The following is a 27,460-nucleotide window of genomic DNA, read 5'->3' as shown; positions in this document are numbered from 1 at the left end:
TGGCCAGTCTGGACATAGCAGTGGAAGCCTTACCCATGCGCTTGTTGATTTCTGCATCTAGAGACAGGTTACTGGTGATAGTTGAGCCTAGGTAGGTGAACTCTTGAACCACTTCCAGAGCGTGGTCGCCAATATTGATGGATGGAGCATTTCTGACATCCTGCCCCATGATGTTCGTTTTCTTGAGGCTGATGGTTAGGCCAAATTCATTGCAGGCAGACGCAAACCTGTCGATGAGATACTGCAGTCACTCTTCAGTGTGAGATGTTAAAGCAGCATAGTCAGCAAAGAGGAGTTCTCTGATGAGGACTTTCCGTATTTTGGACTTCACTCTTAGACGGGCAAGGTTGAACAACCTGCCCCCTGATCTTGTGTGGAGGAAAATTCCTTCTTCAGAGGATTTGAACGCATGTGAAAGCAGCAGGGAGAAGAAAATCCCAAAAAGTGTGGGTGCGAGAACACAGCCCTGTTTCACACCACTCAGGATAGGAAAGGGCTCTGATGAGGAGCCACCATGTTGAATTGTGCCTTTCATATTGTCATGGAATGAGGTGATGATACTTAGTAGCTTTGGTGGACATCCGATCTTGTCTAGTAGTCTGAAGAGACCACGTCTGCTGACGAGGTCAAAGGCTTTGGTGAGATCAATGAAAGCAATGTAGAGGGGCATCTGTTGTTCACGGCATTTCTCCTGTATCTGACGAAGGGAGAACAGCATGTCAATGGTCGATCTCTCTGCACGAAAGCCACAGTGCCCCAGGGTAGACGCGCTCGGCCAGCTTCTGGAGCCTGTTCAGAGCGACTCGAGCAAAGACTTTCCCCACTATGCTGAGCAGGGAGATTCCACGGTAGTTGTTGCAGTCACCGCGGTCACCTTTTGTTTTTATAGAGGGTGATGATGTTGGCATCGCGCATGTCCTGGGGTACTGCTCCCTCATCCCAGCACAGGCATAGCAGTTCATTTAGTGCTGAGAGTATAGCAGGCTTGGCACTCTTGATTATTTCAGGGCTAATGCTGTCCTTCCCAGGGGCTTTTCCGCTGGCTAGGGAATCAATAGCATCACTGAGTTCCGATTTGGTTGGCTGTATGTCCAGCTCATCCATGACTGGTAGAGGCTGGGCTGCATTGAGGGCAGTCTCAGTGACAGCATTCTCCCTGGAGTACAGTTCTAGGTAGTGCTCAACCCAGCGGTCCATCTGTTTGCGTTGGTCAGTGATTGTGTCCCCTGATTTAGATTTGAGGGGGGCGATCTTCTTGATGATTGGCCCAAGAGCTCTCGTCATGCCATCATACATTCCTCTGATGTTTCCGGTGTCAGAGGCCAGCTGAATATGACTGCATAGGTGTTGCCAGTAGTCGTTTGCGCAACGCCTAGCTGTTCTTTGTGCAGTACTTCTGGCTGCTTTTAAGTGCTGCGGATGTTAAATCGCTGGGGGCTTTCTTGTAGTTCAACAGTGCAATGCGCTTAGCGGCTATGACCGGTTCCAGCTCTTTATTATGAGATTGAAACCAGTCTGCATTTCTCTTCGCACTTTTGCCGTAGGTGGTCAAAGCTGACTCATAGATGGCGTCTCTGATGTGGGCCCACTTGGTCTCAGCATCCCCTGTGGGAGTGTTTTGAAGGGCTGTTACAAGTGAATTTAGAAATTTTTGTAACAGCTGTGGGTGAGAAATTCTGCTCGTGTTGATGCGCGGGTGGCCCTTCTGCTTGGAATGTTTAGTTTTAGTTTAGAGATACAGCACTGAAACAGGCCCTTCGACCCACCGAGTCTGTGCCGAACATCAACCACCCATTTTATACTAATCCTACACTAATCCCACATTCCTACCACATCCCCACCTGTCCCTATATTTCCCTACCACCTACCTATACTCGGGGCAATTTATAATGGCCAATTAACCTATCAACCTGCAAGTCTTTGGCATGTGGGAGGAAACCGGAGCACCCGGAGGAAACCCATGCAGACACAGGGAGAACTTGCAAACTCCACACAGGCAGTACCCAGAATTGAACCCGGGTCGCTGGAGCTGTGAGGCTGCGGTGCTAACCACTGCGCCACTGTGCCGCCCAATGATGCAACTTCTTTGGTCTGAGTCTAACCTTGCTGCACACTAGGGAGTGGTCAGTGTTGCAGTCCGCACTGTGGAAGCTGCGTGTGATTTGAACACTGTTTAAGGAGGCCCGCCCTGTGACAATGAGGTCTAGCTGGTGCCAACGACGTGATCTTGGGTGCCTCCATGAAACCTGGTGACAGGGTTTAGTGTGAAAGAACGAGTTGGTGATGCAGAGGTTATGATAGGTACACAACTCAAGCAGTCTCTGCCCGTTCTCATTCATCCTTCCAACGCCATAGCGCCCAAGGCAGGAGGGCCATGAGTCATGGTCGGCCCCAACCCTGGCATTAAAGTCCCCCAGCAGGAATAGGTGTTCGGTGTTGGGATGCTGCTAATGATATGGAGTTGTTCATGGAACTGGTCTTTAGCTTCATGTGGGGAGCAGGGTGTTGGAGCATAGATGCTGAGTAGGTGTACTGGACCAGAGGTGGTGAGCAGTCGGATGGACAGTATGCGTTCCGAGCCATTTGAGGGAGGCTCTATCATGCTGAGCAAGGAGTTTCTGATGGCGAAGCCCACTCCATGCTGTCTTGGTTCTTCAGGATCCCTGCCCTGCCAGAAGAAGGTGTAGTCTTGCTCTGCTAGAGAGCCACTCGCGGGGAGGCGAGTCTCCTGAAGTGCTGCAATGTTCACATTGAATCTACTGAGCTCGTTGTTAATGATGGCGGTCTTCCGAGAATCGTTGATTTGTGTAAGGTCTTCCGACAGGCCAGGACACATAGTTCTGACGTTCCAGCTTGCAAAGCGAAGGGCTGGTACCTTCTTTCCTTTTTTCATGTTGTTTGGTGCGGTGTATCAGTCCACCTTTCGGGCAATGACCCTGAGCTCCAAGCACCCATTGAAGCAGGCAGACTGTGGCGGGACAGAACCTTGTTGACCGGGGGCTGCCCGGTTTGAGGCGGGCGGTAGCTGTCCAGTGAGGTGCAATGACCTCTCCCACCGACAAAGGCAACCCGTGGCGCCCAGTTTCTACGCCAATTTATCTGGACTTATAACCCATAACTGCTGCCTTCCGTGTTGTTTTAGTCGCTGTGAAGCAACTATGGAGTGACCTCTCCATGGCGCATGCCTTGGCAAATTTATGGAGGTTGAGAGTTGCCCAGTCGTCTACTACAGTGTTTAATTTAGATATTTTCCAGTTGGGTGGGAAAGCTTTAATAATATGTGGAGTGACAGGACTGAATGGACAGTGCATTGCTCCCGCCTCAGCCGTAACAATATGCTGCGATCTGTGGAGAAGTGGGATTGAATTAACAGTGCACTCTTCAAGCCTCAGTCGTAACACTACAAGAACTCTAACGATTCCAATTGCAATCAGGAGTGTGGAACGTTAAATGTCACTACTAACAAACCAGTATACTTACAGTGTAGCTCAGGAAAACTGGAAGGTTAAAGGCAAGGGCTGAGACAGTGACACTTGGTTCCCAGGGGATGGGACTAACTATTGGCGTCTGACCTTCCTTAGCAGCAGTGTTGCCAAGGGATGTTTCTACAGTTACAGAAATGAGCCAGAATGCTGAACAGTGAGTGTTTTAACCTCGTGTACAAACCAGGGGCCAACCCAGGTGACCCAGGGGTTGGGAGATGTGTGATCTGACAAGGGATGGCCATGGGAAATGAAGAGGGAGGGGTACACTGTGACAGAGATGGGTGAGTGGAAGATCTGCCCATCCTTGTTGTTAATTTATGAACTGTCTAGTGTATTGTTTCCAGTGGGGGAGCATTTGGGCAGCACAGTGGTGCAGTGGTTACCACTGCAGACTCGCAGCTCCAGCGACCTGGGTTCAGTTCTAGGTACTGCCTGTGCAGAGTTTGCAAGTTCTCCCTGTGTCTGCATGGGTTTCCGCTGGGTGCTTCGGATTCCTCCCACAGCCAAAGACTTGCAGGTTGATAGGTAAATTGCCCGTTGTAAATTGCCCCTAGTGTAGGTAGGTGGTAGGAGAATGGTGGGGATGTGGTAGAGAATATGGAGTTAATGTAGGATTAGTATAAATGGGTGGTTGTTGATCGGCACCGACTCGGTGGGCCGAAGGGCCTGTTTCAGTGCTGGATCTCTAAATTAATAAAGAGGTGCTCCCACAACCCCGGCCACTTACATTACCCCAGTGATGTCAGCCTCTGGAATTATAACTACAACCACTAAGGAGCCCTCGAGGTGCCTCCAAATCTACCCTGGACCCCAGGGTAGGCTTGTGTTGGGGGGACTCTGGCAGGAACTTGTTTCAGAACGTACATCATGAGATAGTCTCAGTTGTACTTGATATCAGCCAGATGTAACAGCCCGAGTGGTGAGAGTTGTAGACAAGATCTTTTTATCATTGGCTCCTTGATAGGCTAGTCACTGGTGCCCTCTAAGCCTTCGGGGACACATGCGATCAACTACGTCCTGCCACAAAAGGGGCCTGGTAAATGACGTAGCCACCCTCTATAGCGTAGGGACAGCCACAGTTAATTCCCCGGACGTAGCAGGGATCGATGAAGAGGTAAATCACAACATTTAAATTGAAGATACGAAGATACTCATGTTAAGAGCCAATGAACTGGAGGGTCAACAGGGGCAGACTGGGAAAAGTTTTGTTGGGGTCTGAGGATCATGCGCATACAATCTATCAAGACTCAACCGCCCTAGACAAAGCCACCACACAAGCCGGAAGGGACCGAGTATGCACGGCCCATGGCGCATGGCGCATGGCAGGTGGAGGAGGTGCGGCACAATTTAGCCGAACTCCACAAGAGATGTGTTGGACTGGATCACGGATGAAACACTGCAGATCTAAGCACCTGAACGCGGGAATTGCTCCTCATGTACCCTGAGAGGACTAATACGAACTTACCTGACAGCTAAAAACGGTCACCACCCACCTGATAGGAATGGTGCTGGCCATACCAAATTTACAAAAAGGGGCATCCAAGCCCCTTTATGAAGTAGAAAATATCGGGATCATAAGAGATGGCAACTAGTTTAAGTACTACCCCATACCCCAAATATGCAACCCAGAGAGGTTCCCTCTTTACAGGGATCTCACTAGTCAGGTGTAGAGAGAAAGGGAATAACGTTGTCTGCCCACATCCTGTAGGGATGGGGATAAGAGCCATGTACAGTTTTACCACCCTAAACTGTACCCTTGAAATTTCCAGCGCCCACCAAGAACTGACGCAAATGGCGTGCCGTGCAGAAAGGGATACGGTCCCCGGAAGTGCAGAAGGTTTTAGTTTAGGCAGGCATCAAGATCGGTGCAGGCTTGGAGGGCCGAATGGCCTGTTCCTGTGCTGTCCTGTTCTTTGTAATGCATGACCATCAGCGAGCCTCAATACCGTAACATCCATTGCCCAGTAATCAACTTAAGTTTCTGCTTCCATCCCTGGGGCCCAATGACAATCAGGCATTTGGCAACAACACACATCCGGCCTCCTCGCAAGGAACAGATGAATCTAACAGACAACCTGAAGGATAACTTACTAAGCTACCTGCTTTCTGAGGGAAAGCGAATCCTGAAACTGCCGGAACATCTTCTGAAGTTGAGGAAAGCGACCCGGGCAGCGTTGAAGCAGCATCACCAAATCCAACAGGAGGTCAAACAGGGAGAGGATGTGAAAAATCGAATTGGAGGATGCATCATGGTGGCAGACGGTTTGTGGATATTCACCCCTGGATCAGAGGTGCTTCACATGTACTGGTGGTGGTGCAATTGCAATCGGACATATGACTGGATGCTGTACGCAATGCTGGCGATGCATCCTGTTTCTCCTCAGGCTTGCACAGTGCCTTAGTTGCGCAAGCCTGAGGAGAAACAGGACATGTAAGACATAGTTTAGGAAAATGTAACCGTGCGAATCAAACTGCCTGACTGGCCAGCAGTGATGGAGCGAGAAGCACGGGATAAGCTTAGCATTAGTTGGCCATCTTGGAGCTAGTAGCCAAGGGGCAAGAGGGGGGGTCTGAAGTGGTGCACCCCGATTTTTTGGTTTGGGGTGGGGGGGGGGGGGGTACTTCAGCTTGGCTGGAATTGCTATAATTTATATAGCAATTTAAAGAGATATTTTGTATTTAAAATTGTTATATTAGTATAAAGACTTTAATGTGTTTTACAGTAAAAGCTAGTTAAAGTGGTCTGTGATTGGACAATACAGTGGACAGGACACAGGACAGATAAAGCAAAGTTAGTCTTTCTTTAAACAAACTGCTGGCGCCGCTTGCAAAAAAAAAAAAAAATCAAGCCTTCCATGACTAATTTATCTGGAACTATGTACATGTTGAAATGCCACAGGAATGGTATAAATACATGAGGAAACCATGTAACTCTGAGTCACCTCAGAGTTGTCAGAGAGGACTCCCCTGAATGTATACTTGTAAAATAACCTGCTACTTGATTCACTTACAACTGTTCTGGACATGTCGAGTGTCTTTAGAAACTCAACACCACATTGTCTTAGATTTATTTTTCTGATGAAAGTGTGTGTTTGTGATGGTGAGCCAATGTTCAGTGCACTTGGTGAGGAGAACACAGTGGACAATGGAATTTCCCACTCCTCCTTTCTCAATGGTGCCCTTCCAGGCAGTGCAGTTGGGCCCAACTCTGACATTAGAATCTCCCAGTAGAATCAGTTTTTCTTTTTCATCACCCGAGCCTTACAGGATGCAAACAACTGCTGGACAGACCACAGGCTTGTACGCTCCACCATGGGCATAAGCCTGGTACCCAAACACCGAAGATCCTCAAAAGAAATCTAGGAAATATTTAACATCCACATTTTCCAGGATATAAAATCAAGAAAACAATTCCAGGTGCAACTTTCTTGCAGTCTTGCTCTCTCAGATTCCAATACCACCAGGGCGGAAAGGCTTTGGGACAAAATCAAACCTGCAATCCAAGAGGCATACAAGCAGACCATCACGTTTGCAGCTCGCAGGCATAACTGTTTACTTCTATTTGTGCTGTCAATTCATCTACCTTGTTGTGATGTGGTGTGCCTTTAATTCTGTCTTATTATTTTCACAACCTCTAGCCATTTCTGCTAGCGCACTCTTCATTTGGTACGTTCTGTCCCTTCCTGCCACACTCAGATCATCAATTCACTCATTGCTACGTTGCTGTCCTGCCTTCACCCATCTTCCCTCAAGAGGTAGTACCTCTTCTTCCCAGATTCCCAAAAAAGGTAGAGAGTTTGAGCAAAAGTTCATGACCACCAGCTTTATAGATCTCTACAGGAATGGCATCTGGACCACATGCCTTGTTGTTCTTTGTTTTGGGATGGCTGCCAGCACAGAATCCAGATCTGCATAAAAGAGCTCTTTGGTTTCGGCAGTAGAATTGAGCGTAGGAGCATGAGCACTGATGATCGTCGTCAATTGGTTGCCACTGAGTTGAAGGCATAGGGTCATGTTCGTTAATGCCGTTGGAGGTTCTGCAAGTATATCTGCAATTCTATTTTTGATGGGAACCCAACAATCCTCCTCTGGTTTTCCCCTTCCTGAAGAAAGTGTATCCGCCTCCTTTCTCTCTGAGCTGGCCTTCCGCTATGAGTCATATTTCACTGAGAGCCACAACATCGATGTGATATCTCACAAGCTCCCAAGAAACTATGGCGGTTCTCCTTTTAGGGCATTCACTGTTTGTTTGTGCGCACCCTTATGGACAAAGGGCTGCTCAGTCATGGATGTTGCTGCCGGAAAGCTATTTCTGTCCCAATTCCAAGAGCTCAGCAACCATCAGGTAACCACTGCCTATGTGCAGATTTGTGACTACAGACCACCAGGTTTACAGCCCTGTCTCCGACACCACTCATCAATCGCCGTAGGACCTTTCAATGTGCCTAGCAGAGAACTGCGCGTGTCTCCTTTTCATGTGAGGAAGTCTGTGTGCAGTCGAGGACAGCACAATCTTGATAGCTTGCCATGACATTGGGTAAAGATTGCCAACCTATGACAATGGGTGAGTGCCAATCCACTGCAGCCTTCAACCACCTTCACAGCCGTTGATGTGCAAGTGCCTCATTCATCCGCCTGTTCCACCATTGGGGACTTTATTAAGAGTCATCCCTCAAGATCCACCCAGATCAGCATAGCACACCCACCTCGTGCAGGTTTTAGCTGGGACGGTCTTAGTGGAATGACAAGCTGTGAGCAAAGCCACAACAAGGCTGCCACCCTGGGATGAGAGGACAAGAACCAGTGGGAAGGTGCTACTCGGCAGAGCCCCTGAGCCCAAAGGGAGGTACAATTGTGCTTAAGTGGGTGGTGTGGGGGAGAAGCAGTTGCCATCTGCATCTGGGGATTCCTTTTGGGGTGCTCCTGGTGTGGACCGCAACTCCAAACCCCCTCTGTCAACAATGCCAGTGCCTCCATCATTCCTGCTGACAGGCACAGTCCCTGCACCTTTGCAGGAGGATGGCTGCCAAGGTCATCCCAAGCCATGGAGCAGCAAGGTCAACAACCTGCTTCTACCTCACCTGACAGCACAGGGGAAGCACCACGTAGGAGCACCTGGAAAAGATTTAAGAAAAGCTTGATGCAATTAGGGAATCACAAGAGAAGATGCAGTCAAAATGGTTAGTAGTATGACCCGGAATAAAACAAAATGAGGTACTCTCACTACATCTCCTTTCTGTTGTTGATGCTTTTTGGGAACTTATTTAAACTCTTCCTCCCAAGTTGCTGGAAACTTCGGTCTTGCCACTGTGCGACGTGCACCTGGGTGCTGCAGTGCAAGAGGTGACAACAGGGCTGTTTAAAAGGTTCTACGGTTCCAGAAGGTGGCCAGGCTCAAAGGAAACGTGAATGTACAATGGCATCTCATGCCTCCCTTGTGCATATCCCATGGTGCCTTTCCTGCTGTGCCTGGGGCCCTTCATCTGGCACTACCTGGGCAGCATCCTCATCATCGGAGGAAGCATCGCAATCCACAACATCCTAACTGGTCAACGCCTCCCTCCTCTGTAGCGCCAGGTTGTGCAGTGCACAGCAAACCATCACAATATGTGAAACTCTCGCCAGAGAATAATGAAGGGCTCCACTGGATCCATCTAGACACCGGAATGTCATCTTGAGTAGACAAATGGCCTGTTCGATAGTCGCTCAGATTAGCACGTGACAAGTGTTGTACCTCTCCTCTGCATCCGTGCATGGGTTCCTCACAGACGTCAGTAGCCAAGACCTCAGTGAGTAGCCCTGCTCTCCAAGGATCCACCCCTGAAGGTGCATGGGGGTACAGAAAAGGTCTGACACCTGGGACTGCCTTAGTATGTAGGCATCGTGGCTGTTTCCTAGGAATCATGCATATTCCTCTAAGATCCATTCGGGGGGGGGGGGGGGGGGGGGGGGGGGGGGGGGTGGTGGTCGCAGACCAGTTGCACGTTGAGGGAGTTAATGAAGGCAGCAGACCGGTCCATGATAGCCTTGATGACCTCTTCTGTGCAGTCGATGACCCCCTGCATTTGGGGGAATCCAGCGATGGCCCTGAATCCCACAGCACTCTCAGTTTGACTGTTTAGAAGTGCATATAGTCGCCGGCCCTTCTGAACAGGGCATTAATGAACTCTTTGATGCACGAAGGGCTGCAGACTGGGAGAAGCAACACATATCTCCAGTGGATCCCTGAAATGATCCAATGGCAAAGACGTTTAATGCCACACAGTGACCTTCAGTGCCACTGGCATTGGATGCCCGCCAAGTCCCATGGGGTTCAGCTCATCCTTCTTCATAGCACATAGATCAGTGACGGTCTCCCTGGAAAGGCACAATCATCGGAGACGCTGTCACTCGAACATCTGCAGGTAGTTGAGCCTGACTGTTTGACTCTCTCTGGAGGATAGCTTCATCTGTGCGCAGGAGGCAGCTGGCATGCCCCTCTGCATCCTTCAGAACCTCCCGTGTCCAAGGCTGGCCCTCCTGGGTGCCCCCAGACAGCAATGGTGCTCTGCCAGTTTATGCTCCTCCCTCCAGTGCTGCTACTCCTCTTCAATGGGGGCCTTGAAACCAGGGTGCCTATGAGAGGTTGCCTTGCCCTAAGTTCAAGACCTTGAGCCAAACAAATCCTCCCCTCTCCCCTATGATGAAATGGCACTGTCCCAATGACACACTAGTATTGGCTACGCCGCAGTGCTGGTACCTTGCCACCCCCCCCCATGCCTACCCCCAACTCCTAACTTTTAATTCATTCATGGGATGTGGGCATCACTAGCTATGCCAGCATTTACTGCCCATCCCAAGTTGCCCTAGAGATGGTGAGCTGCCTTCTTGAACTGTTGCAGTCATGCGGTATGGTTATACCCACAGTGCAGTCAGGAAGGGAGTTCCAGGATTTTGACACAGCAACAGTGAAGGATCGGTATGTGGTTTGGAGGGGAACTTGCAGGTGGTGGTGGTCCCAGGCATCTGCTGTCCTTCTAAGTGGTAGATTTTGCGGGCTTGGAAGGTGCTGTCAAAGGAGCCTTGGTGAGTTGCTGCAGCGCATCTTGTAGATGGTACACACTGCTGCCACTGTGCATTGGTGGTGAAGGGAGTGAATGGTGAAGGTGGTGGATGGGGTGCCACTCAAGCGGGCTGCTTTGTCCTGGATGGTGTCGAGCTTCTTGAGCGTTGTTGGAGCTACACCCATCCAGGCAAGTGGAGAGTATTCCATCACACTCTTGACTTGTGCCTTGTAGATGGTGGACAGGCACTGGGGAGTCAGGAGGTGAGTTACTCGCCGCAGAATTCCCAGCCTCTTGTAGCCACGGTATTTATATGGCTACTCCAGTTCAGTTTCTGGTCAATGGTAACCTCAGGATGTTGATAGTGGGGAATTCAGCGATGGTATTGCCATTGAATATCAAGGGGAGATGGTTAGATTCTCTCTTGTTGGAGATGGTCATTGCCTGGCACTTGTGTGGTGTGAATGTTACTTGCCACTTATCAGCCCGAGCCTGGATGTTGTACGGGTCTTGCTGCATCTGGACATGGGCTGCTTCGGTATCTGAAGAGTCGTGAATGGTGCTGAACATTGTGCAATCATCAGCGAGCATCCCCACTTCTGACCTTATGATGGAGGGAAGGTCATTGATGAAGCAGCTGAAGATGGTTGGGCCTGGGACACTACCCTGAGGAACTCCTGCAGTGATGTCCTGGAGCTCAGATGATTGACATCCAACAACCACAAGTACCTTCCTTTGTGCTAGGTATGACTCCAACCAGTGGAGAGTTTTCCTAGATTCCCATTGACTCCAGTTTTGCTCAGGCTCTTTGACCCCATACTCGGTCAAATACTGCCTTGATGTCAAGGGCATTCACTCCCACCTCACCTCGAGTTCAGATCTTTTGTCCATGTTTTAACATGGCGAGTTCGTGGAACCCAAAGTGAGCATCAGTGAGCAGTGATCAAGTGCCGTTTGATAGCACTGTCGACGACCCCTTCCATCACTTTGCTGATGACTGAGAGTAGACCGAGTAGACCGACAAAGCGGTAATTGTTCGGGTTGGATTTGTCCTGCTTTTGGTGTACCAGACATACTTGAGCAATTTTCCACATTTCCGGGTAGATGCCAGTGTTGTAGTTGTACTGGAATAGCTTGCTAGGGGCGCGGCTAGTTCTGGAGCACGAGTCTTCAGTACTATTGCCGTGAATGTTGTCAGGGCCCATAGCCTTTGCAGTATCCAGTGCCTTCAGCCATTTCTTGCTATCACGCGGAGTGAATCAGAATGGCTCAAGACTGGCATCTGAGATGCTGGGGACCTCGGGAGGAGGCTGAAATGGATCATCCACTCGGCACTTCTGGCTGAGGATGGATGCAAATGCTTCAGCCCTATCTTTTGCACTGAGGTGCTGGTCTTCCGCATTGTTGAGGATGGGGATATTTGTGCAGCCACCTCCTCCTGTTAGTTGTTTAATTGTCCACCGTGCGCAATGGTTAGCACCGCAGCCTCACAGCTCCAGGGACCCGGGTTCGATTCAGGGTACTGCCTGTGTGGAGTTTGCAAGTTCTCCCTGTGACAGCGTGGGTTTTCGCCAGGTGCTCCGGTTTCCTCCCACAGCCAAAGACTTGCATTTGATAGGTAAATTGGCTGTTGTAAATTGCCCCTAGTGTAGGTAGGTGGTAGAGAATATGGGATTACTGTAGGGTTAGTATAAAGGGGTGGTTGTTGGTCGGCACAGACTCGGTGGGCCGAAGGGCCTGATTCTGTGCTGTATCTCTAAATAAATTACAACTGGATGTGGCAGGACTGCAGAGCTTAGATCTGATCTGTTGGTTGTGGAATCGCTTAGCGCTATCTATTGCATGCTGCTTCCACTGTTTGGCATGCAAGTAGTCCTGTGTTGTAGCTTCACCAGGTTGACACCTCATTTTCAGGTATGCCTGGTACTGCACTCTTTGATCCAGGGTTGGTCCCCCAGTTTGATGGTAATAGAGCGGGGAATATACCAGTCATGAGGTTACAGATCATATTTGAATACAATTCTGCTGCTACTGATGGCCCACAGATCTTCTTGGATGCCCAGTCTTGAGTTGCTAGATCTGTTTGAAATCTATCCTATTTAGCACAGTAGTAGTGCCACACAACACGATGTGGGTATCCTCAATGTGAAGATGGGAATTTGTCTTCACAAGGACTGTGCGGTGGTCACTCCTACCAATACAGTCATGGCAAGAAACATCTGCGACATTGGTAAGTATAAGGTCAAGTAGGTTTTTCCCTCTTATTGGTTCCCTCATCACCTGCTGCAGACCCAGTCTAGCAGCTATCTCCTTTAGGACTCAGCCAGCTCAGTCAGTAGTGGTGACACTGAGCCACTCTTGGTGATAGACATTGAAGTCCCCCATGGAGTACATTCTATGCCCTTGCTACCCTTAGTGCTTCTTCCAATTGGTGTTCAACATGGAGAAGCACTGATTCATCAGCGGTAGGTGGTAATCAGCAGGAGGTTTCCTTGCCCATGTCTGGCCTGAAGCCACAACACTCCATGGGGTCTAGAGGCAATATTGAGGCCTCCCAGGGCAACTCCCTCCCGCCTGTATACTACTGCCACCACCTCTGGTGGGGCTGTCCTGCCTGTGGGACAGGACATACCCAAGAATGGCAATGGTCATGTCAGGGACATTGTCTGTAAGGTGTGATTCTGTGAGTATGACTATGTCAGACTGTTGCCTGACTAGTCTGTGGGACAGCTCTCCTAATTTTGCCATAAACCCCCAGATGTTAGTAAGGAGGACTTGTGTTGTTGGTTCCAGTGCCTAGGTCGATGCCAGGTGGTCTGTCTGGTTTCACTGCTTTTCTTACACTTTGTAGCAGTTTTAATACAACTGAGTGGCTTGCTAGGCCAATTCAGAGGGCATGTAAGAGTCAATCACACTGCTGTAGGTCTGGAGTTATATGTAGACCAGACAAGGTAAAGACGGCAGATTTCCTTCCCTAAAGGACATGAGTGAACCAGATGGGTCTTTACAACAATTGACAATGGTTTCATGGCCATCATTAGCTTTTATTCTAGATTTATTAATTGAATTCAAATTTCACCATCTGCTATGGTGGGATTCAAACCCATGTCCCCACAGCATTAGCCCAGGCATCTGCATTATTAGTCCAGTTACATTATCACTACACCATCGCCTCTTCCGATGCCCCTCCACCATCCATCCTGTCAAGTGATACTGCCTCATGCAATGGCTTCCCAGTGAAGCTAACACTGACCTCCTACTCCTTGTTGACCCCTTTCACCAAGCATGGCCCTGAAGCCCCGTTGTTCCTGTGTGCCAGATAAATTCAAAACAAAGAATAAAATTGCAGTTTATTGGGATGTTAAGTACCTTAATCGACTTCCTGCCTCGTGAATGTACAAAGTGCGCCCTCCATGTCAGCTGTCAACAGTAAAATCCGGAAGGGACGTCACAACGTTGGACTTTTTGTCCAACATCTTCCATCCCTATTTTAAGCTCCCCCAACCCCCCTTCCCATCTAAAACAGTCTCTTAAAATTCAGCCCGAGGTGTTAGTTTGCAAGAATGGTGGGATCAAGGGCTGGATTTTTGAGACGACGGGTGATGGACACAATGGGCTGAATAGCCTCCTTCTATGCCGTAATTTTTCTATGGTTCTATGAACAGCAAATTTAAAAGGAGACAGACACCACACCTGAAGAGAGAGAATTGTTAACTTTATCAGTTAACATGTGGACCAGGAAGGAATGCTGTGTGGTCAACAGTTTAGTGGGAATAGGGTCAAGGGAGCAGGAGGTAGACAAAATGAGCTTGGAAAGGGCATGAGGGAGGACTGGAGAGAAACTGGAGAAAGATGCAGGTTTAGGGCTGGGACAGGGGGGAAACTTTTAAGGAAGTTTGGCCTGGTGTTCTAGCGAAAGGGAGGGAAGCAGTAGAGGCAGTGGCAATAGTTGAATAAAAATGCACAAAAAGGTGTTAGCAGATGGCATCAAAGAGATAACTGCATATCGAAACAGATTCAACATTATATATTTTCCTTATTCGAAACTGACATTCATTGAGAAGCTGAGGAAGATAAAAATTTCATGCATATATAAGAGCATATGCTATTTACCTATGAGCTGCTCTTTTCAGGAGCTTCTTAATTTCACCAGTACTGCAGGTGTGTTCCCCATGAACAGCTAAAAAACTGCTGCATCCTTTTGGTGGTGGTTCATCAGCTGCAATCTAAGACAGATGTTACAAGTTAATATACACATACAGAGTAAATATAGGATAAGAAAGGGCCATTTATATCGATGTCTACTATCAAACTATAAATGTCTTCAGAGATGAGTAACATTTCCAAGATAAATCCTGAACATCTTTTTGATTGTTTAAGATAATTGAGCAGACTCTAGGAAATCAACTTAACATTACTATGTGCAGCAGTCAACCCTCAATCAGTTGTTTTTCACAGAAGATGGTTCAAACTGCACAGATACAATAATGTTCCTCAGTGTATTTGACCATCTATGTTTGCTTTAAAACCTTTGAAATTGCTCTTAGCCAAAGATTAACTCAGCTTGTCTACAAGAAAAAGTTAGTCAACATTGTATGAACTACTTCTGTGGAGTCCAAGCTGTAGATCAAAAAAACACTTTCCTTCTAAGAATGTAAGAAATAGGAGCAGGAGTCGGCCGTACGGCCCGTCAAGCCTGCTCTGCTATTCAATTTGATCATGGCTGATCTTGGATTTCAGCTCCACTTTCCCGCCCACTCCCCATATCCCTTGATTCCCAGAGAGCAAAATTCTGACTATTGCAGCCTTTGAATATATTCAATGATGGAGTATCTGGGGTAGAGAATCTGTCTTACTTAATTGAGGCTTGCCAATTTGTGTTTGCATACTCTTGTTACATACATAATCACACTCTATATTAAATAACCTATAGAGATGCATGTATCTGTGCCTCTCAAAATGCAAAAGGCTCAGATAACTGCCCAAAGATGGTAAAACCAACCATCGAAATTCTAGCTTTTTAGCTGACATTTTAGTTCTTCAAATTTCTCTTTGCGTTTAATGCTTACTGTTACAAAGATTAACTGAAGCACCCAGATTACTTTCATTGAATTAGGCCCAGTTTGCTATGAAGAATTTTACAGACTTTACATTTTAGGAACAATCAACATCTCTCATAACTGTAGTTGTCATATTGCAGTACTAGAATTTTTTTTTTAAACATAAAAATAGAGAATACTGGAAATAGCAGGTCAAGCAGCATGTATGGAGAGAGAAACAGAGTTAATGGACTGAATTTTCCTGGGTGGGTCACGATCCACGGCCTCAATTTTGGGTCAGGAACCCGGAAGTGGCCGTGGTGGGACATTGGTCATGACCTTCCCAGTGGCAGCCAATTAAGAAGCCCCCTCTGGACGGTTCAATTTTAAAATTCCCACCCTGATTTCCAAATCTCTCCATGTCCAATTAAGGGTGGGCTGACCAGGGAAGCAGGAGACCCGACCAGAGGGCCCGCAGCAATGTCTGACTGGCAGCCCCACCGGCAGAGGAGGGCGCTGCTGAGGCAGGCAGATCATAAAGGTACCTCAAAATGGAAGTGTTCTTTGCAGCCTTGGAAAAAAATTACTTTTTTTTTAAATGTGGAGGGTCACAGCTGTCAGGCCATCATTGTGGAGAGGGAATCCCTCCACAGCATGGCTTGCAACCCCAATTGTCTGCCATTGGAAAGATCCCAGCAGCATCAACACCTTTCCCCCAAAAAGCCTATTCATGGGCTGAATTGGCTACCCACCGCTGCTGGGCGGTTAGCCTCTGCCACATTGACCATGCTTCCGGAAAGATCACTCAGAGGCAGGAACGTGTCAGGTGGCCAACCTGACGTGTCATTTTGCAACTTTGCTCCCAGTCCTGCCTCCTAACCCACCTCCACGGGATCAGAAAAATTCAGCCCAATGTTTCAGGTCAATGTAAATCGGCAGTTCTGATGAAAGGTCGTTGACTCTCTGAGAGAGAGAGAGGTCCTGCCTAACCTGCAGAGTATTTTGAGCATTTTATGTTTTTATTTCAGATTTCCAACATCTGCAGTATTTTGCTTTTGTACTGGAATATTTTGTTGTAATTAGAACACATTCTAGAAAATTAAACAAGGATTCAGGCCATCATTGATGTGATGCATCAAATACAGAACAAAGAACAGAGGCTACTGCCACTGAAATTGACTCTCACTCACATTGGCTTATGTTTAGCCCAACCACTTTCCCATACTGCAATAATAAAATTGACAAATATATTTTCACATTAATTTCAATGTATTTGTAAAATAACCAAACAATTTTTTAAAGCTTTTCTGCAGTAACCATAAAAACACTTCTCACGTTAAAACAAACGCCAAAAGGACGATTGGTAGAAGGACAGACAATATAGGTTTTAGAGGGGATTTAGGGGGAGAAACTTATGGCAGAACTTGTATTGTTCTCTAGTTTCTCTCTGACGCCTCCCCCCACCGATGCTCTCACCAAACTCATCCTGTCCATGAGACCCACCTACTGCTCTCTTATTCCCACTAAACTGCCGATCACCCAACTTCCTTTCCTATCTCCCATGTTAGCTGAAATTGTTAACAGTTCGTTCTCCCCTCCCCTTCAAATGTGCAATTATCATCTCTCTTCAAAAAAGCAACCCTGAGCCCTCCATCCTTGCAAATTACTGCTCCCATCTCCAACCTTCCTTTCCTCTCAAGTCCTTGAACCATTGTCGCCTCCCAAATCTGTGCTCCTCTTTCCCATAAATCCATGTTTGAATCCCTTCAAATCGGGTTTCTGCCCTGCCACAGTACAGAAACAGTCTTATCAAAGTTGCAGATGACATCCTATGTGACTGCGACCAAGTAAACTAACCTTTCTCAACCTGTCTGCAGCCTTTGACACTGTTGACCACATTTCCTCCGCCAAAGTCAGCCAGTTGAGTGGGACTGCACTCTCCTGGTTACATTCTTACCTATTCTTATTGTAGTCAATGAGTATCACTAGCAATGGCTTCTCTTTCTGCTTCTGCACCATTACCTCTAGTGTCCCCAAGGATGCTTCCTTGGCCTCCTGCAATTTCTCATCTACATGCTGTACACAGAATAATACAGTGCAGAAGAGGCCCATCGAGTCTGCACCGATGCAGGGCACAGTGGTTAGCACCGCAGCCTCACAGCTCCAGCGACCCGGGTTCAATTCTGGGTACTGCCTGTGCAGAGTTTGCAAGTTCTCCCTGTGACTGCGTGGGTTTCCTCCTACAGCCAAAGATTTGCAGGTTTATAGGTAAATTGGCCATTATAAATTGCCCCCAGTATAGGTAGGTGGTAGGGAAATTGAGGGAAGGTAGCGATGTGGTAGGAATATGGGATTAATGTAGGATTAGTATAAATGGGTGGTTGATGGTCGGCACAGACTCGGTGGGGCAAAGGGCCTGTTTCAGTGCTGTATCTCTAAATAAATTTTAAAAATTACATTAAAGACACCTGACCTGTCTACCTAATCCCATTTGCCAGCACTTGGGCCATAGCCTTGAACGTTATGACATGCCAAGTGCTCATCCAGGTACTTTTTAAAGGATGTGAGGCAACCCGCCTCTACCACCCTCCCAGGCAGTGCATTCCAGACTGTCACCACCCTCTGGGTAAAAAAGTTCTTCCTCAAATCCCCCTTAAACCTCCCGCCCCTCACTGTAAACTTGTGACCTCTCGTAACTGACCCTTCAACTAAGGGGAACAACTGCTCCCGAGCCACCCTGTCCATGCCCCTCATAATCTTGTACACCTCGATCAGGTCACCCCTCAGACTTCTCTGTTCCAGCGAAAACAACCCAAGCCTATCCAACTTCTCTTCATAGCTTAAATATTCCATCCCAGGCAACATCCTGGTGAATCGCCTCTGCACTCCCTCCAATGCAATCACATCCTTCCTATAATGTGGTGACCAGAATTGCACACAGTACTCCATCTGTGGCCTTACCAAAGTTCTGTCCAACTCCAACATGACCTCCCTGCTTTTGTAATCTATGCCTCGATTGATAAAGGCAAGTGTCCCATATGCCTTTTTCACCACCCTATTAACCTGCTCTTCTGCCTTCAGAGATCTATGGACAAACATGCCAAGGTCCCGTTGTTCCTCAGAACTTGCCAGTGTCAGGACATTCATTGAATACTTCCGTGTCACATTACTCCTTCCAAAGTGTATCACCTCACACTTTTCAGGGTTAAATTCCATTTGCCACTTTTCTGCCCATTTGACCATCCCGTCTATATCTTCCTGTAACCTAAGACACTCCACCTCACTGTTAACCACTCGGCCAATCTTTGTGTCATCCGCGAACTTACTGATCCTACCCCCCCACATAGTCTTCTATGTCGTTTATATAAATGACTAACAATAGGGGACCCAGCACAGATCCCTGTGATACACCACTGGACACTGGCTTCCAGTCACTAAAACAGCCGTCTGTCATCACTCTGTCTCCTACAGCTAAGCCAATTTTGAATCCACCTTATCACGTTACCCTGTATCCCATGTGCATTTGCTTTCTTGATAAGTCTCCCATGTGGGACCTTGCCAAAGGCTTTGCTGAAATCCATGTAAACTACATCAACTGCACTACCCTCATCTACACACCTGGTCACATGCTCAAAAAATTCAATCAAATTTGTTAGGCATGACCTCCCTCTGACAAAGCCATGCTGACTATTCTTAATCAAATTTTGCCTCTCCAAATGGAGATAGATTCTCTCCTTCAGAATTTTCTCCAATAGTTTCCCTACCACTGACGTGAGACTCACTGGTCTGTAGTTCCCTGGCTTATCTCTACACCTTTCTTAAATAGTGGGATCACATTAGCACATGACCACATCACACAGTGACATCATTCAAAAATGTCAGTTTCCGTAGGTATTCTGACAAAACCCAACTCTACTTCACAACCACCTCTCGGTCGCTCCACTGTCTAAATTGTCAGACTGTACCCAAACAGAAGCAATTTCCCCCAACTAAATACTGGGAAGACTAAAGCCATTGTCTTTGGTGCCCAGCATAGACCCTGGCAACTGACTTCATCCCTCTCCCTGGCAAGTTTTTGAGGCTGAACAGATTATTCACAAACTTAGTGTCATGTTTGAGAGGTAAGCTTCCTGGCACATATCTGCGCCATCACCAAGACAGCCTATTTCCACCTCTGTGACATCACCTAACTCTGCCCCGCCTCAGCTCATCTGCTGCTGAAACCCTCACCCTTGCCTTTTTTACTTCTAGACCTGACTGTTCCAATGCACTTCTGGCCAGCCTCCCACATTCTACCGTTGAAAAAACTCACGCCATCCAAAGCTCTGCTGCCTTTATCCAGCCTCTCTCAAAGTTCTATTCGCCCATCAGCCCGGTGCTCGCTGAACTACATTGGCTCCCAGTTCAGCAATGCGTTGATTTTATAATTTCCACCCTTATTTTCAAATTCCTCCATGGCCTCATCCTTCCCCATCTCTCTAATCTCCTTCAGCCCCACAACCCTTAGAGATAACTATGCTCCTCTAATACTGGCCTTTTCAGCCTTTGATTTTAATTGCTTCTGCCACTGGTGGTTGTGCTTTCAGCAGCCTGGGTCCTAAACCCTGGAATTCCTTCCTTAAACCTTTCTACCTCATTTTCCTCCTTCAAGACACTCCTTAAAATCTAATATCAAAGCAAAATACTGTGGATTCTGGAAATCTAACAAAAACAGCAAGTGCTGGACATACTCAGCAGGTCAGGCAGCATCTGTGGAGAGAGAAACAGAGAGTTAGCATTTCATGTCAATGACCATTCATCAACTCCTTAAAATCTACTTCTTTGACCAAGCTTTGAATCATCTGCCCTAATATCTCCTTATGCAGTTTGGTATGATATTTTGTTTTATAATGCTCCTGTGAAGCACCTTGGGACATTTAATTACATTAAAGGTGCTACGTAAGTACATTGCTATATAAATACAAGTTGCAATTGTTCTGTGTACATAAATCTTTGAAGGTGGCAGGGCAATTTCAGAAGGCTCCTAAAAAAAGTGTATGGGATCCTTCGTTTTATTGATAGTGGCACAGAGTATAAAAGCAAAGAAGTTATGCTAAACTTTAAAAAAAAAAATACAGGTTAGGCCTCAGCTAGAGTACAGTGTTCAATGCTGGGTGCCACTCTTTAGGGAGGATCTCAAGGCCTTCAAAAAAAAAAACAGGTCAGAAAACATTTACTGAAATGATACCAGAGATGAGGGACTCAGTTATATGGAGAGCTTAAAGTCGGGAAGGTTTAGAGCACACAAGAAAACAACAGGAGCAGGAGTAGGCCATATGGCCTGTAGAGCCTGCTCTGCCATTCAATACGATCATGGCTGATCTTAGGCTTCAACTCCACTTGCCCGCCCGCTTGCCATATCCCTTAATTCCTCGAGACACCAAACATCTATCCATCCCAGCCTTATATGTATTCAACAATGAAGCATCCACATCCCTCTGGGGTAGAGAATTCCAAAGATTCACAACCCTTTTAAGTGAACTAATTTCTCCTCATCTCAGTCTTAAATGATTGGCCCTTATCCTGAGACTGTGCCCCCGTGTTTTCGATTCCCCAACCAGCGGAAACAATCTCTCAGCATCTACCCTATCCAGCCCCTTCAGAATCATGTATGTTTCAATGAGATCACCTCTCATTCTTCTAAATTCCAGAGAATATAGACCCAATTTGCTCAGTCCCTCATCATAGGTCAAACCTCTCATCTCAATTTAGTGAACCTTCCCTGTACAGGAAGATATATCCTTTCTTAAATGTGGAGACCAAAACTGCACACAGTATTCCAGAGACGGTTTCACCAAAACCTGTACAACTGTAGCAAGACTTCTGTAGTCCAATCCCCTTACAATAAAGGCCATCATGCCATTTGCCTTTCTAATTGCTTGCTATACCTGTATGCTAACTTTGTGTTCCTTGTACGAGCACACCCAAATCTCTTTGAACAGCAACACTTCGAAGTTTCATAACTTTAAAAAAGAAATCTGCTTTTCTAATCTTACGACCAAAGTGAATAACTTCACATTTCCCTATATTTATAGTCCATCTGCCATCTTGTTACTCACTTAACCGATCTATATTTCTTTGCAACTTTTGTGTCCTCCCCACAATTTACCATTTCACCTAGCTTTGTATCAGCAAACTTAGATACATTACTCTCTGTCTCTTCATCCAAAACATTAATATAGATAGTAAATAGCTGAGGCCCCAGCACTGATCCTTGCAGCACTCCACTATTCACTGCCTATCAACTTGAAAATGCCCAGTCTTTGTTCCTGTCCATTAACTAATCCTCTATCTTTGTTGATATATTACCCTCAACTCCATGAGCCCAGGGTGGAGAATTGGAATAACAGGGAACCGGGAGCTTGCATGTGGACTGAATGGAAATGTTCTGTGGAGCGGTCACCCAATCCACACTTGGTCACCCCAGTGTTGAGCAATCTGCATTGTGAGCAGCACATACAGTATACTAAATTCAAAGTAGTACGGGAAAGTGGCATTGAGGTGGATTATCAGTCATGATCTAATTGAATGGCGGAGCAGGCTCCACGGGCTGAATTACCTATTCCTGTTCCTATTAACCTTTTGTGTGGCACCTTATTGAATGTCTTTTGGAAATCCAGGTATACAACATCTACTGGTTCCCTTTATCTACCCTACTAGTCATATCCTTAAAAAAACTAAAATTTGTCAAACAGGATTTCTCTTTAGTAAAACCACTGTTCACTTGTTCTAATACTATGCTTTGCTAAGTACATAGTTGAGACTTCCTCAATAAAAATTTGCAGCATTTTCCCAACGACTGGTGTTAGGGTAACTGGCCTGCAGTTCAGAGTTTTCTCTCTTCCTCCTCTCTTGAAAAGCAGTGTCATATTTGCCAACTTCCAATCTGATGGGATCGTGCCTGAAGCTAAGGAGTTTTGTAAAATCATAGCTAGCACATCCACTGTCTCTCCAGGTGTCTTTTTTAGAACTCTAGAATGTAGGCTATCAGGTCCCAGGGATTTGCCAGGTTTTAGTCCTTTAAGTTTAAGAGGAGATTTTGAGTGTGGAGAAATTGTTTCCAGTGGTAAAAGGGTCAGTAACTAGAGGACACAGATTTAAAGGTATTTGGCAAAAGAAACCGAGGCAAAACGAGGAAACTTTTCTTTTTAAACACAGTGATTTGTTGTGATCGGGTCTGCATCCAGAAAAGATGCTGGAAGCAGATTCAATAGTAACTTGCAAAAGGGAATTGGATAAATAACTGAAGGGAAAAAGATTACAGGGCTATGGAAAGGAGCAAGGGAGGAACTAACTGGATAGCTCTACCAAATGCCAGCACAGGCACGATGGGCTGACTGGCCGCCTTCTGTGCTGCATCATTCTGTGATTCACACCATAGATGGAGAAATAGTTTATACATTAACAAGGAAAAAGCTACAACTAATCCACATGGTTAAAGCCAGAGGATTTTACATATATAGCAAATTTAATAACTCAATTTAAACAAATCAGAAAATGCTGTGCTGTCCTGCTTATGTGTGCAATACCATCTAAACTCACAAGAACACGTCTCTTTGGTTAGGTAATTGAGGGTACCACCACTTGCCCAGCACAGGTTTGCACCTTCAGAAAAGGGATAAGAAATCAATAGATCAAATTTGAGGGATATGAATACGGACAATTGTTAGATTAGGCAGTTAAATGCCAGATGAAGTATAATGTAAATATATGCAAGGGAGAAATAATGAGAGGACATATGCACTGTTAAATTTCAATAGAGAGGATGAGAAACCCAAATTCTCGAAAGTGGAAAGTTGATAAAATATAGATCCTGGTTTTATGAATAGAAGAATATGAGTACAAAAACAAAGAGGTAAAGTTGAACCAATACAATTCAAATATTACACAGGAAATAGGAGCAGGAATAGGCTATTCAGCCCCTCGAGCCTGCTCCACCATTCAATAAGATCATGGCTGATCTGATTGTGGCCTTAACTCCACTTTCCTGCCTGCCCCCGAAACCCTGGACTCCCTTGTAGATCAAAAATCTGTCTAACTCATCGAATATATTCAATGACCCAGTCTCAGCAGTGCTCTTCCCCAGAGAACAGTGAAGATTAACCCCATTCTGAGAAAATAGATTCTTCTTCAGCTCTGTCTTAAAAGGGAGACCCCTTATTTTGAAACTGTGTTCTCTATTACCCTGAGGGGACATCTTTTTAGCATCTACTCTGTCAAGCCCCCTCAAAATCTTTATACATTTCAATAATATCACCTCTCAATCTTCTAAACCCCAAAGAGTATAGGCCCAACTTACTCAACCTTTCCTCATATAACAACCCCTTCATCCCAGGAATCAGCCTAATGAACCTTCTCTGAACTGCTTCCAATGCAAGTGTTACGGACAAAATTGAGAACTGAAACCCAGCTCTTTTCCTTTTACTGCCCATAATCAGTGTGTTTTTGACAAGATGTGTGTGTTCCTTAAGCCCCGAGTGTATGGCCAAGTTGAATAAGCAGCAGCATGCTTTTCATAGGTTTAAATATTTAGGATTATTTTTATTTATGCGTGTAGCCCAAAAGTCTAATGCTACTGTTAGATCTCATCAATTTCAGAGACAGTCAGAGTCTGATGGTAACTTTCAAAACCACCACGACCCTGTTACCTTTACATCTTTCCAAAATCTGTCTACATATCTGCTCCTCTACCTCCCGCTGGCTGTTGGGAGGCCTGTAGTAAACCCCCAACATTGTGACTGCACCCTTCCTATTCCTGAGCTCCACACATATTGCCTCGCTGCATGACCCCTCTGAAGTGTCCTCCCGCAGTATAGCTGTGATATTTCCTTAACCAGTAATGCAACTCCCCCACCCCTTTTACATCCCCCTCTATCCCACCTGAAGCTTCTAAAGCCTGGAACATTTAGCTGCCAATCCTGCCCTTCCCTCAACCAAGTCTCTGTAATAGCAACATCATAGTTCCAAGTACTAATCCAAGCTCTAAGTTCATCTGCCTTACCTGTTATACTTCTCGCATTGAAACAAATGCACTTCAGACCACCAGTCCCGCTGTGCTCAGCAACATCTCCCTGCCTGCTCTTCCTCTTAGTCCTACTGGCCTTATTTACTATGTCCTCCTCATTTATTTCACTTGCTGTCCTACTGCTCTGATTCCCACCCCCCAGCCACACTAGTTTAAACCCTCCCAAGTGACGCTAGCAAACCTTGCAGCCAGGATATTTGTGCCCTTCCAGTTTAGATGCAACCTGTCCTTCTTGTACAGGTCCCATCTGTCCCTGAAGAGAGCCCAATAGTCCAGATATCTGAAACCCTCCCTTCTACACCAGATGCTCAGCCACGTGTTTAGCTGCACTATCTTCCTATTTCTAGCCTCCAGAGATTACAATCCTAGAGGTCCTGTTTTTTAAACTTACTACATAACTCCCTAAACTCCCCCTGCAGGACCTCATCACTCTTCCTGCCCATGTCATTGGTACCGATGTGCACCACAACCTCTGGCTGTTCACCCTCCCCCTTCAGAATGCCCCTTGTCCTTTCAGAAACATCCTTGACCCTGGCACCAGGGAGACAACATACCATCCTGGAGTCTCTTTCACGCCCACAGAAGCGCCTATCCGTGCCCCTGACTATAGAGTCCCCTATAACTATTGCTCTTCTGCGCTTTGTCCCTCCCTGCTGAACAACAGTGCTAGCCGTGGTGCCACTGCTCTGGCTGCTGCTGTTTTCCCCTGATAGGCCATCCCCCCCAACAGTATCCAAAACGGTATACTTGTTAGAGAGGGGGATAGCCACAGGGGATTCCTACACTGACTGCCTGCCCCTTCTAGCGGTCACCCATCTATCTGCCTGCACCTTGGGTGCAACCACTTCTCTAAAACTCCTGTCTATGACGCTTTCCGCCAACAAACGCATCTTCCCCTCCAGTCAGCATTCCGAAGGGATCGTTCCCTCCGCGACACCCCGGTCCACTCCTCCATTACCCCCGACACCTCGTCCCATTCCCATGCAATCGCAGGAGGTGTAATACCTTCCCTTTGACCTCCTCTCTCCTCACCATCCAAATGTAGTTAGAGCTGCTCATTATTCTGCTATCACAGACTCGCTGGACGAATGCTTTGTCTTTCACCACAAGCATTAACACACTTTATGGCTTTGTCCCAGGACAGCTTTGTTATTTAATCTCTCCTGCCCTATCAAACAGCTTTCCCGTTGCTCTCTCCCCCACCCCCTCCCTTCACTTGCTTAAAGCCTAATTCTTTTCTAACCTTTTCCAGTTCTTATGAAAAAGGTCACAGACCTGAAAAGTTAACTCTGCTTCTCTCTCCACAGATGCTGCCAGACATGCTGAGTATTTCCAGCACTTCTTGTTTTTATTTCTCCTTTCCTCCAAATAAAAGGTGTTGCTATGGGTACCCACATGGGTCCTATCCCTGCCTGCCTTTTTTTGGATACGTGATACATTCCTTGTTCCAATCCTACTCAAGCCCCCTCCCTCACCTCATTTTTCTGTTCACTGATGAGCATATCGGTGCAGTGTCCTGCTGTCACCCTGAACTAGAAACTTTCATCAACTTTGCTTCCAATCTCCACCCTTCTCTCACCTTCACATAGTCCATCTCGGACACTTCCCTCCTCGACTTCTCGATCTCCATTTCAGGGGATAGGCTATCAACCAATATTCACTATAAACCCACTGATTCCCACAGCTACCTCTAATACACTTCTCTCACATCCTGCTTCCTGCAAGGACTCCATTCCATTCTCCCAGTTTCTCAGTCTCCATCACATATGTTCCATACCAACGCTTCTGATAGATCTTCTGCTCCCATCCCTTGCCCTCCTCCCAGAACGATGACAACATTCCCCTTATCCTCACCGTCCACCCCACCAGCCTCTGTTTTCAACAGCAGTTGATGTAGTCTACATGGACTTCAGCAAGGCTTTTGATAAGGTCCCACATGGGAGATTGGCCAAGAAGGTAAGAGCCCGTGGGATCCAGAGCAATTTGGTAAATTGGATCCAAAATTGGCTTAGTGGCAGGAGGCAGAGGGTAACGGTCAAGGGTTGTATTTGCATTTGGAAGCCGATGACCAGTGGTGTATCACAGGGATTGGTATGGCACCCTTGCTGTTTGTAGTGTACATTTAATGATTTAGTCAACAATATAGGAGGTATGATCAGTAAGTGCGCAGATGACACGAAAATTGGCGTTGTAGTAAATAGTGAGGAGGAAAGCCTTAGGTTACAGGACGATAGAGTCAGAGTGCAGAAACAGGCCCTTCCAGCCTATTCTGTCTGTGCCGACTATCAAGCACCTATCCATTCTAACCCCATTTTCCAGCACGTAACCCGTACCCTTGTATGCCATGGCATTTCAAGTGTACATCTAAATACTTCTTAAATGTTGTGAGGATTCCTGCCTCTACCATCCCTCAGGCAGTGTGTTCCAGATTCCAACCACCCTCTGGGTGAAAATATTGTTCCTCAAATCCCCTCTAAACCTCCTGCCCCTTACCTTAAATCTATGCCCCCTGGTTATTGATCCCTCCGCTAAGAGAAAACATTTCTTCCTATCTATCCTACCTATGCCCCTCATAATTTTGTATACCTCAATCAGGTCCGCCCCTCAGCCTTCTCTGCTCCAAGGAAAACAACCCTCAGCTATCCAGTCTCTCTGCATAGCTGAAATGTTCCAGCCCTGGCAACATCCTGGTGAATCTCCTCTGCACCCTCTCCAGTGCAATCACATCCAGAACCTTACGCAGTACCCCAGCTGCGGCCTAACTAGCGTTTTATACAGCTCCATCATAACCTCCCTGCTCTTATATTCTATGCCTCGGCTAATAAAGGC

The 27,460-nt window shown here is 46.7% G+C and overlaps 1 protein-coding gene across 1 annotated transcript in view; it reads right to left on the bottom strand.

Moving 5' to 3' along the window:
• Window positions 1–27,460, bottom strand: part of uggt2 (UDP-glucose glycoprotein glucosyltransferase 2) — a 740,193-nt gene that overhangs the window by 667,045 nt on the left and 45,688 nt on the right. The window contains exon 5 of the mRNA XM_068034396.1: window positions 14,642–14,754. Coding sequence (XP_067890497.1) covers window positions 14,642–14,754 — 113 coding nt within the window. The remainder of the gene's footprint in view (window positions 1–14,641; window positions 14,755–27,460) is intronic.

The sequence above is a fragment of the Heterodontus francisci genome, chromosome 6 (genome assembly GCF_036365525.1).
Source record: "Heterodontus francisci isolate sHetFra1 chromosome 6, sHetFra1.hap1, whole genome shotgun sequence".
NCBI classification, from domain to species: domain Eukaryota; kingdom Metazoa; phylum Chordata; class Chondrichthyes; order Heterodontiformes; family Heterodontidae; genus Heterodontus; species Heterodontus francisci.
The sequence above is the reverse complement of the archived record's forward strand: the minus strand, read 5'-3'. Positions and strand labels throughout refer to the sequence as shown.